At 40.8% G+C, this 13823-nt stretch overlaps 1 protein-coding gene across 1 annotated transcript in view; it reads left to right on the forward strand.

Annotated features, from left to right (window-relative positions):
- Positions 1-13108, forward strand: part of dst (dystonin) — a 207487-nt gene extending 194379 nt beyond the window's left edge. Inside the window, 15 exon segments of the mRNA XM_046357465.1 lie at positions 122-265; positions 1285-1473; positions 1778-1913; positions 2138-2298; positions 2670-2832; positions 5123-5277; positions 5365-5439; positions 5576-5593; positions 6707-6811; positions 8268-8385; positions 8750-8866; positions 10068-10261; positions 10648-10758; positions 11710-11842; positions 11976-13108. Of these exon segments, the coding sequence (XP_046213421.1) occupies positions 122-265; positions 1285-1473; positions 1778-1913; positions 2138-2298; positions 2670-2832; positions 5123-5277; positions 5365-5439; positions 5576-5593; positions 6707-6811; positions 8268-8385; positions 8750-8866; positions 10068-10261; positions 10648-10758; positions 11710-11842; positions 11976-12229 (2073 nt within the window). The 3' untranslated portion in view covers positions 12230-13108.
- Positions 13109-13823: the final 715 nt, after the last annotated feature.

A 13823-nucleotide genomic window follows, 5' to 3' on the forward strand; every position in this document is an offset into this window, starting at 1 on the left:
TGACTTTCTTCATCTCCACTTGATCAGGTATTGACAGAGGAACAGAGAAATTACTTGTTGGCTGCGACGTTTTGCCGCCAACATTGCCGATTGCTAATGGAAAGCAACGGTTCTCTTTCAGGAGTTCATGAAGAAACAGGAGGAGAAGAGAGTGGGCCTGAACAAAGCCACCAGTATGGGGGAGGCTATCTTGACCATCTGCCACCCAGACTCTATCACCACCATCAAACACTGGAACACCATCATTAAAGCCCGGTTCGAGGAGGTCAGTGAACACTTACATGCCAGTCTGCTGTGCGTCATACTGGAGGGTGACAGATCATAGGCCTATATCATGGCAAAGCAGTCTGCCAACTTCTTACATATCACTTGCATAACCTCAATGCTTGGCAGAATGTTTCATCACGTTTCTCAATCATACAGATACATTACTTTGTCACTTGGCTGTAACTAACCAAAGTGTAATGTAGCCTTCAATGTAAATCTTGTTGTTGGGGGGTCAAAATAACACTCTTATAAAAAAGGGTTCCAAAAGGGTCCGTTGCGGAGGGATTGGGTTCTACCAAGAACCGTTTTCACCAGAAGATCATATTTCCCAGCATGCTCTATTGCAGAATTATTTTCAGAATTGTTTGTTTCAATGTCTGTGTTTTTGCAAATACATTGATTGGTTGATTAATCTTGTGTTACACAAAAATAAATATCATACATTTGTATAAACTAATCCAATCTGTTAGTAGTTATACATATTGCACCCATTACTGAGATTGTTGTCCTAGTTTAGATATTTTAGGTAGTTCCATTAATCAATATTCCCCATCCTGGCAGTCATTCTGGATATCCTCACTCTGGCAGTAGGAATGTTGCATCACTTTGCAAGCCAGGTAGAGTCCTTCATAGAGGGTTATAGGAAGAACAGGGTTCTTGATAGAACCCTTCATAGAGGGTTCTAGGCAGTACCCTTCATAGAGTGTTCTATGTAGAACTATTTTACAGGGGGTTATGTTAAGAACCCTACATAGGGGGTGCTAGGTAGAACCCTCTGCAAAGGGCACCAAAAAGGGTTCCCCTATGTGGACAAACTACTTAGCACTAGGTTGTTCCAATGTCTCAGTGGGTTTGAGCATGGTGCTGGCAACACTGGAGTTGTGGTCTTGAATCAGCATGGACCACATATTACTGAACATGTATCACTTTCAACTGTGAATCACTTTGGATAAAAGCATCTGCTAAATGACCAGATGTAGGCCTATTAAATGTATTATTCATGTTTCGCCATGTTAGGTCCAGGCGTGGGCGCGACAGCACCAGCAGCGCCTGGCCATGGCCCTCGGTGATCTGCTGGCCACGAAGGAGCTGCTGGAGGGTCTTTTGGGCTGGCTGCAGTGGGCTGAGACCACACTCAATGACAAGGACAAGGAGGTCATCCCTCAAGAGATAGACGAGGTCAAAGCCCTCATCGCTGAACACCAGGTAGCGTATGACCAAGAGCTTGACAGTGTCATCCTTCTTTATTAAAGGATGTTAAGAGTTTGGTGTATTACTTGGTGCTTGGTTGACCAAACATTCTCCACTGCATGCAATATCAATGATGTTCACTACATGGCTAGTAGTACTAGAAATGTTAATACATGATGCTATTGTAGGTAGAGTAGCTCACTCTGTCTAATAACATGAGTTACTGTATGTGTACTCTGCATGCAGTACATTACCTTTGAAGTGAGTACAGTATACAGTACACACTGAAAAATATGTTTTTTTCTGGGTGGCAATGCAGACATTCATGGAGGAAATGACCCGGAAGCAACCAGATGTTGACAAGGTCACGAAGACACACAAGAGAAAGGCTGTGGTCGGGAGCGAGCCTGCCAGCCAGTCCCATATCCCTGTCCTGGAGAAAGGAAGAGGTGGAAGTATGTACCCCTACCAGGACCCCCTTAAAGGCCCTGAAGTCAGCCATCTGGCCCAGCTCTGAGGCACTGCCTTCACCCTGACACATCATCCTCATACATTACCTCCTATTCTCTCTGTGTGTTATGTCCCCCAACTTACATAATTCCTCTGTTATTTTTGGTATAGAACCAAAGTTATACAATGGAATAGCAGTATCACTAAACAGGTTGTTTTTCACCTACAGGAAAGCGTTCTCCCACACAAGCCATGTACCCTTCTTCACAGCCTCCCATAGAGACCAAGAACCCCAGGGTCAACCTATTGGTCAGCAAGTGGCAGCAGGTGTGGCTACTGGCCCTGGACAGGAGGAGGAAACTCAATGATGCCATGGACAGACTTGAGGAGGTAGATCATTTAAACCTCTGTTAGCTTATGAAAAATTTCCTGTAATGTTTCAATATTCTATTCATGTCATGTATAAAGTGTTATGTATTTTAAAAGAGTGTTTTGCAATTATTAGTAATGTAAATTCTGCATTTCTTCAGTTTTATCTGTGAGTAAGAATACATGAACTCAAAAACAATCATGTGAATTACTTTATTTGCTTCATGGAGACATTCAGGAATTACATTTTAGAGATGTTGAAAATAATATGGCAGAACATCACCAAAGTATTACGCCAATAAGCTAGCTAGCTTGTTAATGTCCGTACCATCACTATGCTCAATACAATGTATATCATGGTGTATAATGTATAGTGCTTGATTTTCTTTCAGCTGAAGGAATTTGCCAACTTCGACTTTGATGTGTGGCGAAAGCGCTACATGCGATGGATGAACCATAAGAAGTCCCGTGTCATGGACTTCTTCAGACGCATTGACAAGGACCAGGATGGAAAGGTCACCAGACAGGAATTCATAGAAGGCATCCTCTCCTCCAGTAAGTCATAGTTCTGTTAAGACCTATAACCTCTTCACATTACCAGGATAGTAGGATCAGTAGTGTTTAGAGTCAGTTACATGTATAGGATCTTAATTTGACCAGTTTCTCACAGCAGGAAAAGAATCCTGCAGCATCAGGAAATTTGAATTATTGTGTTGATTATAATTAATGCAAAGAACAGAAATAGAACAGCACTCCGGTAAATAAACTTAAATTGACATATTACGAAATTTAGGGGTATGAGCCCTTCTTCAGCGAGCAAGGCAATGGCAATCAATATCAGAACATAAAGACCTCACAGGTGGGCATAATTATAAATACCCAGTCAGTATTGGCCCAATCAAGAGATCCCAGAAGAGGGAGCTGTGGGGGAAACATGAAAATCAAATAAAGATAGACACACATTTCAAATACATTGTGATGTCATTACCTAAAAGCCTTTTTAAACCTTGATTACACTCTGTTTGCATTTCCCGCTGTGCAGGAGTTTTCCTGCAACAACGGGGGTTAAATTAAGATCCTATATCTATATACGCTTCACATTACAGAGCCATGCCAAGCTGAGCCGTACTGGGCTGGCCTGTTTACACTTTAACCGTAGATGTTGTAACTACAGTGCCTTCAGAAAGTATTCACACCCTTTGACTTTTTCGAGTTTCAGTTACAGCCTGAATTAAACATTTATACTATTTAGATTTTGTGTTGCAGGCCTACACACAATACCCCATAATGTCACAGTGGAATTGTGTTTTTAGACATTTTTACAAATAAATTAAACATTTTAAGCTGAAATGTCTTGAGTCGATAAGTATTCAACCCCTTTGTAATGGCAAGCCTAAGTAAGTTCAGGAGTAAAAATCTGCTTAACTAAGTCGCATAATAAGTTGAATGGACTCATTCTGTGTGCAATAATAGTGTTTAACGTGATTTTTGAATGACTACCTCATCTCTGTACTCCACACATACAATTATCTGTAACATCCCTCAGTTGAGCAGTGAATTTCAAACACAGATTCAACCACAAAGACCAGGGAGGTTTTGCAAAGAAGGGCACCTATTGGTAGATGGATAAAAAATAAAAAATCTATCTCTTTGAGAATGGTTAATTTATTAATTGCCCTTTGAATGGTGTATCAATACACCCAGTCATTACAAAGATACAGGCGTCCTTCCTATCTCAGTTGCCGGAGAGGAAGGAAACCACTCAGGGATTTCACCATGAGGCCAATGATGAATTTAAAATAGTTACACAGTTACAGAATGGCTGTGATAGGAGAAAACTGAGGATAATCTACAATACTACCTAGTGCTGAGCAATTTATCGAAATTTCTATAATTGTTCCAGTCTTAAAACAACTAATTGACTGACATCGGTTCAATTATTTCCATTTAGTTCAGTTTCTTTTCGAGGGCGCTCAAATTGCAGTTTCTATAGTGATAAATCAGATCAAGCCTGAACTGCGCTGTGTTGTAAGTAGTTGCCATTTCCAATGGCCAATATTCTACATATTGTAGTTTAGTGCCCAAAATGTGGAAATTAACTACAATGACCATAATGCATTGCACCCTTGCATAAACCTGTATTGTGTGGAGATGGGTGAGAGAAAAAAGCAATTTATTCCGGTTTCTATATTCAGGCTGTGGAATAAGTCAAGGGGTATGAATACGTTCTGAAGGTACTGTATGCTAGAAATAACAATGTGAAAAGAAAATATCAGAGCCAGCATAGTACAGTTCAGGGCCTAGATTCAAAAAACCTTCTTAAGAAGAAATGTTAAGCAAAGTTACCATTCCTCACAAAGGTTCTTGGAAATGTTCTTGTGCTATTTCTTATGTTTCTCTGTAAGCAAAAAGTTAAGAAGAAATTAGATTCTTGGAAATGTTCTTAATTCCAAGATAGCTAAGCCCTTGTCTTAAACTCAGGGTAGTGAGAGAAAAAGAAAATGAAAGTAATTGAACATGTATTGATTATTTTACATGTTTTAGAACAGTAATCTCAGTATGAAATATGCTAAAATTATTGTCATTGCTAGCTGGATAGCTAGCTAAAACGGTTTCCTAGCAACAAACATTTTAAGAAAATTTGTAAGAAGATATTTGAGAAGTTAATAATAAAATCATTCAATCTTAAGATATTGTTGAGGAATTGCACTTATGAATCTTCTTAAGTTTTTGCGTAAGATGTGTTTTGTGAATCTGGGCCCAGATCAGTACACTAGTGTACTGGAGTTTCAAGTGTCCAAGAAATCAGAGAATTCTTACGGCTGTTTTTTATTTTGTGTACCAGAATTCCCCACCAGTCGGCTGGAGATGAGTGCGGTGGCAGACATATTTGACCGGGATGGTGACGGCTATATTGACTACTATGAGTTTGTGGCTGCCCTTCACCCAAACAAAGAGGCATACAAACCCCTCACAGATGCAGACAAAATTGAAGATGAGGTACTACATGTGTTGTAACTCAGACAATATGTACAGTATTACCTGTCTTCATTGTAAAACATGTCTAAATAATTTCCTTCTTTATAGGTTACACGCCAAGTGGCAAAATGCAAGTGTCCTAAACGATTCCAAGTTGAGCAAATTGGTGCCAACAAATACAGGGTAAGAGGATTTTTCTAGCACCAACACATGACCTTCACTGTTATATAATGTCCTATCCAATTTGTATTGTTTATAGTGAAATGTTTGCTCTCTGAGAAACTAATGTGAATTTTTTCTTTGTTCCTCCCATGCCCAGTTCTACCTTGGAAATCAGGTACATATTTTTGTTGTCTGTTATGTGGTGCTGTGCCCTCATCAACCTCTCCTATCCTTTTTGTTGGCCATGTTTCTTTTCCAATTAACATTAACATTTTGCCAAGAGTCTTCCATAATGTCATCAGAATGGAACTCAGAAGTAGCTTCAGCAGACAGCAATAATGCTTTCAGACCTTTGCAGTCACTCGATCCTGAAAAGGCCAACTTTTGTTTAGTTGTTAATTAGTCTATGATAATAACATTAACTGTGTGCGTAGTTCCACTGGCATAAGTAGTTGGGATATGGGATATAGGTTTGGCTGGCTGGTGTGGGAAAGCAGCTGGTGCCTATGAGTGGTGCAGCGGAGGACCATTGACATAGTAGTAGCCTGCTAGGAAGGACTGTGGAATGAACTAACCCCCCTTTGGGTCATGCCAAGAATGAAATGGCCACAGAGTCATAAACGCACCTTTGTAAATGTAACCTGCGCTGATTGTGCAGGTAAACCTAGTGGCAGTAACATTCTTATTTAGATAGGTAGGAAATAAGATCGACCTTATGATCATTACTAAAGAGCATTTAAAGCAGTCAAGTGTTATAATGCTTTGAAGTAAAATGTTGATTCAATTATTTTATCTTATTCCTTGATGCTTTTGCATTTCAAATAAGAAAGAATAGGTTTTCTAGCCCAACACTGTTCCACACAAATCTTATTATCTCTCTATGTGCATTAATTGAACCCTTGGCCAGTTTGGGATTTATAATTATTTTAATTTGTGCTTGTCTGTTGCTTCTCTTTTATTTCCTGGAAATGAATTGTCTAAATAATGGCTGACATGTCTTTGTGTGACAGTATTCAAAGCTGGCTAAACACCTTTCCATTGTTAGGGTTTTACCCTGCTTGTTTTTATTTATTCAGTTCTAATGTGCAAACAAATGCATGTTGCAATACTACATAACTCATATTAAATTCATGGGCCATGTGGATGTAAAACGATGATGGGTGTTGCTGAGGAGAATTACTATATAGGGGGAAACATATATACACTGTACATATATATTTTGTGTGTCTTCTGCACCAGTTTGTATTAATTTATGACTCAAAATCAACTGAAACAATTCTTTTGACAGTTTGGTCTGGTTCACTGCTTACATGACGATGAGATTATAACAAGCAGGGACAGTCAAAATCTAACACCCCACCTACACGTTGCGGTTTTGGAAAGCTGTATTCTGGTAAATGGCCATTCTTCTCGTGACTATTCTTCAGATCATTCAAATCATCACCCTTACTGTACTCAATCACACAATTCACCAGTGGCATTCAATCATTCTGGGAATCACAGTTTGATGAATTCAAGTGACAATAGGCACCTAACTGCAGGCTCATCAGTGTGTGGTCATGTCTGATTGTTACACCGTGGTTGACTAGAGAGAGACTATTAAATGCCATCCCCCATGTTGTCCCTCAGTGTCCCATTGAAGCATTGGTTCCTGCATCAATGTCAATGCATCCTCTATGACTATGGTGGTTTGTACTGTACTGATAGAAAGTGCAGCTGTCACGTTGTTAGTTTTGCAGGAGATTTTGTCTGTTTTGTCCGTTTCTTTTATTTGCTATGACGTGATAATGTTTGATGGAAAGCATGAGACCGTGATTGTTGTGTTGTCAAATCTGCTAACCCCATGGCCATATCCAACTGGGTGACCTCACCTCATGACGCTTGGCTGTTTGTTCACCCTCCATGTCAAGCTTGTTTGAAAGCTTTGCAAGATACATGCAAATATCCCATAGTATTCAGGAATACAAATGTGACCCTAATAAAGGTAAGGATAAACCACAACACTATAGTGCACCCTAGTGGTGGAAGATCCTCTCTTCTGCCTAATGGTCTTTATATGATAAAGCCTGTTACAGGAATTCCCAGGTGAAAATGAGACAAAATAATGAGAAAACATTCCAATATTAGAGGTTAATACAAATATTGCAACCCTTTGTAACAAATTATTCACTTACTAATGATTTACTTCAAACTTAATCATAAGGGATACATACCATTGTCATAACATTGATATTAACAACAGATGCCCTAGCCAGTCATGTCTAGATGCCAGTTGTTATATCATGATTATGACAGATGTATGTAGGCTACGATAAGCCTGTTGACAGGGGGTATGAAGTAAAGTGTTACCCATTTCACCTCAATTACAAATCAATGACAATTTCACAAGTCACAAACCAATCCTACCTTGTTGACAATGATGAATGCACTAATACAATCCGAAAAGGTAGAACCAGTTGGATTGACCCTTTCATTTGTGTCTTTGAGAATGAAACCTTGATGTTATTGCTTTGTGTCTTAATCAATGGGCTCGGCTGGCCAACAAAAAATAGAAACCAGACAGAAAACATAAGACAGATGATGTCACCTCTCACCTGGTGATTAAGTGAAATCCATTTTAGTGAAATCATATTTCATATTTAGAACTAGTCGTTGTACTCTACAGTCAGAACATGCAATGTAATCAGGCACAAACTCCTAGAAGGAGAATCTTCCTCCTAACACATTATAGCATCTGCTGGTTTCTGGTGTTGCACAGCTTCAAGTCTTGTCCAGTGTTGTTGATGCAGAGTAGTACTCAGTGACTCCTGGCCTCACCTTCCTCTCTGTCCTCCCTCCTCCCTCTGCAGTTCGGAGACTCCCAGCAGCTGCGTCTGGTACGGATCCTACGGAGTACTGTGATGGTGCGCGTTGGTGGAGGCTGGATGGCTCTGGATGAGTTCCTGGTAAAGAACGATCCGTGTCGAGGTAAGATACCAGGCAGAACACTGGAGGGGAACATTTGATAAAATGCAATTCATTGTAATGAAGGCAGATTACTGGATTCGGTGTTAATCGTCTACTTTTAGATAACAGTGCTATTGGTGATTTACTATTTATTTACATGGATTTTGATGTGATGTTATGAATGCTTGTTGTCCTCTGCCTGTCAGGTTTCTCTATTTCTATGTTGACCTCTGCCTGTCAGGTTTCTCTATTTCTATGTTGTCCTCTGCCTGTCAGGTTTCTCTAGTTCTATGTTGTCCTCTGCCTGTCAGGTTTCTCTATTTCTATGTATTTCTATGTTCCTGCTAAAAATTCCTTCCTACTGCTCCTACTCCTTCCTTTCCAGTTCATCACCACGGGAGTAAAATGTTACGCTCGGAATCAAACTCTTCAATTACTCAGTCTCCTATAGGTTGGCAACAAATCTCACACTTTCTCACCTTGCTCCATGAACCCCCCAGTGGTATGTTTCTGCATCACTGTGTGTTCGGGTCTTCGGGTGTTAGTGTGGGTGTGTGTACATTATGGGTGTGTTGTAGTGCTCCTTGTGAATGGCGTTCCCATAAAGTGACTCCACTCACACTCGCCTGTCTATCCAGCAGTCTGTGGGTCTTCATGCATGCTGTAGTTATCGCTGATTCACATCATCTGCTTCTGAAGTGCTTCTTACTTACTGACCTCCAGGCCAACAGCCTCTCTTTCTCTCTCTCTCTATCTCTGGTTCTCTCTCTTCCTCTCTCTGATTCTCTTTCTCTCTGGTGCTCTCGGCCCTCCTTTCTCTCTCTCTCTCTCTCTCTCTCTCTCTCTCTCTCTCTCTCTCTCTCTCTCTCTCTCTCTCTCTCTCTCTCTCTCTCTCTCTCTCTCTCTCTCTCTCTCTCTCTCTCTCTCTCTCTCTCTCTCTCTCTCTCTCTCTCTCTCTCTCTCTCTCTCTCTCTCTCTCTCTCTCTCTCTCTCTCTCTCTCTCTCTCTCTCTCTTTCTCTCTCTCTCTCTCACTCACACTCTCTCTCTCTCTTTCTCTCTCTCTCTCTCTCTCTCTCTCTCTCTCTCTCTCTCTCTCTCTCTCTCTCTCTCTCTCTCTCTCTCTCTCTCAGCATGTAGCACCCAGTGGCTCTGTGCACCTTTTCTTTTGCAATTCCGTTTTCAAGTTTGTGTTGACAATCACTGTAACAGTAATTGACTGTTTCCACCTAAGGGCTAGGGGGGGGAGATGACCAGAGATTCTTCTACCCTGGTAGAGATGAGTTGGGGGAAAAAGTCAGCTATTATACCTTTCTTTGGTTTTGTTTCAGGAGGTTGGGGTGACAGGGGCTGTCTTTATAGATTTGTATGTGCAGAGTCAATCCGTTAGATTAAGTTCATATGATTCTCTATTGGTTGAAGGAATCACTATACTTACTTTAATGGGCCATATGCTTTCAGTGAGTTCGCTGGTGTGGCTAAGTGATGTGAAACTGCATGTCCTTGCACAATAGTCCAAACACAAATAGTGTAGAGAACAACCTGTATTCATTTCAATTGGTCTGCTTTTTCCAAAAGCAGGTACTCATCATCCATTGACTCACTCCACTGAAATGAATTAGGTTCACCTAGTCAATCAGTCATACACCAACGAACATGCATATGCCTCATCTCTTACTGTATGCTGTCATATTTTACCCCCCAGCCAAAGGAAGGACAAACATGGAGCTGCGAGAAAAGTTCATTCTCCCAGAAGGCACCACTCAGGTGATGGCCAGCTTCCGGTATAGAGGTCGTAGGTCGCGGCCGTCGTCACGAGCTGCCTCTCCCAACCGGTCAAACTCTAACCATAGCTGTCCGGCCCAGCATAATAACCCAGCCTTGACCAGCACACCCAAGGTAAGAGACGTCCACGTTCTGGATGCCTCATCTTTTCACTACATACTTCTTCCTCCACAGCAAATACATTTAATAACTTGACTGACAACAGAGCAAAATTGCATAATGACTTGTGGTTGATGACCTTAGGAAGCTAGTTGTATTTGAAAAATTTCTAGAGAAATACTGTGTGTCGGTTTGTCTGCCATTCCCAACATGCTTCCAACCATATCCACAGTATGTTTAAAATAAATAATTTTCGTTGTTTCATGTTTTTTTTTGTAGTTTGATAATTCCTTTGTTTTGTCATATCATAACTATTATTTTAGTCTACCTCTGCTCTTTTTTGTTGATTTCTCCATCTGAATCCCTGTGTTTGTGTGTTTGATTTGCCATTATTCCCTCAGACTCCCCAACACATAACCCGCAATTATGATAAGCCCTGGCTGACAAACAGCAAACCCTCCAGTCCTCTAAAATCATCAGACTCCTTTGAGAGCCAAGGTTCATCCTCCGAGGTATAGTGAATCAACAGGATCTGAAACGCTCCAGAGCTCTGAACCTAACAACTACTACCTCTTACTATACACTTTTATAAAAAAAAGCGTTCCAATAGAGTTCTTCGGCTGAGCCCTTTTTGGTTCCAGGTAGAACCCTTTTGGGTTCCGTGTAGAATCCTCTGTGGAAAGGATTCTACATGGAACCCAAAACATTTCTACCTGGAACAAAAAAAAGGATTCTTCAAAGGGTTCTCCTATGAAGACAGCCAAATAACCCTTTTAGGTTCTAGAGCGGACCTTTAAATAGGCCTACCCCTTCCCCTTGGCCCTAACTGCACAATATTTAAAGAGCTAAAGGATCTCTGCATAGGTAGAAATAGTGTAGTGGTGGAACTTCCACCATATTTGCTTAAACCTTACAGATATACTAGCATTGAAGTGTTAGGGAAAAGGGAGGGTGTAGAGAGCACATAAGCTGTTTATTCCTTCATCTATTAGATTCCCATTTCAGTTGGGTTTTTAGTTAGGATGCTTTAAAGTACTGACTGGTGATTGTGGTGGAACATGAGTCATTCTCTCTGTTGACTGTAAAAAAAAACACAGTTTATTTCCTTCTCTAACTAACTCAAACTAAGAACTGAACTGCTGTTCTGTGTTGCATGTTCGACTGTTTACCTGTTAATCCGCTGTAACGGTTTAGGTTGTTACGGAAACATCAAACATTACATGTAACTTTTCATTCAACAAAATAACTCCTTACATTGGAAGTTTCTGGGATTTCATCTGATTTCATCAGAATACCACGTTGCATAACATGCTAGTTAGAGGAGAATTACCAATGTTAATAAGAGTCAATGTGCTATAGTAGATAATCAATTTAACTACAACATACAGCATTGTCTTGTTCTATGATTTCCCATTGTATAGCTTTTAGTTTCTACATCCCAACAAATGCTCTGTCTTTTCTAGAGCATCCCGATACAGGGAAGCAAACTGCGGCTCCCTGGATACTTGTCAGGAAAAGGGTTCCAGACGGGAGAAGAGCAGGGAACCCTGATCAATGCTGCTGTGATGAAAGCACGGGGGCAGGCAATAGGCTTTGGTGAGGAGAGAATTATTTTGAAAAAGCAGTGACTGCTTTCTAACTGCTAAACGTCTTTGCTTTTTGGCTCTGCTGTCAGAGTTGCCAGTTGCTGTAACCAGACAATAAGCGAACCGGAATCTTTTGTCCCCAGAATCGAGAAGACCCGGCAGCCGACCTGGAAGTAAAGCAGGTAGCCGAGGCAGCAGCCGGAGGGGAAGCGATGCCTCAGACTTCGACATCTCCGATATCGCATCGGTGTGCTCCGAAACGTCAGAGATGGTGGGTGACACCAGTCGGGCCACACCCCGCTCATCGTCACGTCAACAGGGAGGCAAACCCTCCAAAATCCCCACTCCTCAAAGGAGGTTGACCCCCAGCAAACTGGCCAAGACCTCCAAGAGATAGTCATTGGCCTTGAGACAACTATGGGAGCCCCGTTGGCCCAAAGTGGCCCTCCTGGTTCCACAAGACATATGGAGACTGGAGACACTAGAACTGACACAAGAGACTGGTGTATGTGTTAATTATTTAAAGTGTTGCGAAGATGTTAAATATTCTGTTGAGAGAAAAAATGGTTTAATATTAAGTGTGAATGGATTGTCAATGGCCTTGTGTATTTGTGTATTTGTCTTAATGTATTTTATTTTCTGTGAATAATATTATGATCATTTTATTTTATTGACGCTAAACCTGAAGAGGTACAAAAAACTGAAAGAAAAAAAAAACATGGAAAAGACTACATTGTATGGTCGTTCTAACACTTTTACACACTAATGAATGGTAACGCACAGTATTGTGCTCTGAGAGAGATACTGAATGTACTGTAATTTCTGTATGCTGACATGCGTGTGACAAACGGTGTATCACGTTACTCTGTGGGACACCAATGATCTATTATCTATTTAAAGTGCAATGATGTACTGCCAAAATATGCATTTAAAGGGCAATACAATATACATGTAGCCTACCACATAGTAAACACTGCAAATAATAATGTTCTGACAGAGAAGACTGTTGAAGGCAAGTTCACGCAGAAACCCCTCAATATCCAGGCTTTAAAATACTTCAACTTTCCTTAGCACCTGCAGGTAATACTGTTTTGTTTGGTCAACTTACAGCGATGTGTGCCATTTTACCTTGAAGAGGGGCCCCCCCCGGCGCCCTGAGTAGACATTCTTTAGTGCATCATCATGTCAGTGTATGGTTCATTTAGCTGGAGTGGAAAGGATTACTGTAACCTTTTTGTAATAAATTTGCTTGCAGAAAGCTACCATGGGATACTGAGATGGCTCACACAGATGTCTGTTTCTTTCAATATGATGTTATAAATGATTATTACAGTATCATGTATTATTTCTGTAGAATGACCCGATAGGATGCAGCGGAGGGACAAAGAGACCAAAGGAATCTCGCATCGTATGGAAATGGTCAACTTTACCTGATATACAGTTCATTCAGAAAGTATTCAGACCCCTTCCCTTTTTTTTACATTTTGTTATGTTACAGCCTTATTCTAAAATTGATATACCTGTTTTATCAGCCTTACAGTCATGTGTGCATACATTCTAAAACCCACTTGATATGCTCTACCAACTGAGCTACACAGGACCACATAATGACAAAGAGAAAAAAATGTTTGTGAATATCTGAGTTTCTGATAAAAATCTGAAATACTTTATTTACATTGGTATTGAGAACCTTTGCTATGAGACTCGAAATTGAGCTCAGGTGCATCCTGTTTCCATTGATCACCCTTGATGTTTCTACAACTTGATTGGAGTCCACATGTGGTTAATTCAATTGATTGGACATGATTTGGAAAGGCACACATCTGTCTATATAAGGTCTCACAGTTGACAGTGCATGTCGGAGCAAAAACTAAGCCATGAGGTCGAAAGAATTGACCGTAGAGCGCCGAGACAGGATTGTATTGAGGCACAGATTTGGGGAAGGGTACTGTCACGGCTGTCGTCTGGAGATAGAGAGGAGGACCAAGATG

The sequence above is a fragment of the Oncorhynchus gorbuscha genome, linkage group LG07, assembly GCF_021184085.1.
Source record: "Oncorhynchus gorbuscha isolate QuinsamMale2020 ecotype Even-year linkage group LG07, OgorEven_v1.0, whole genome shotgun sequence".
NCBI lineage: Eukaryota > Metazoa > Chordata > Actinopteri > Salmoniformes > Salmonidae > Oncorhynchus > Oncorhynchus gorbuscha.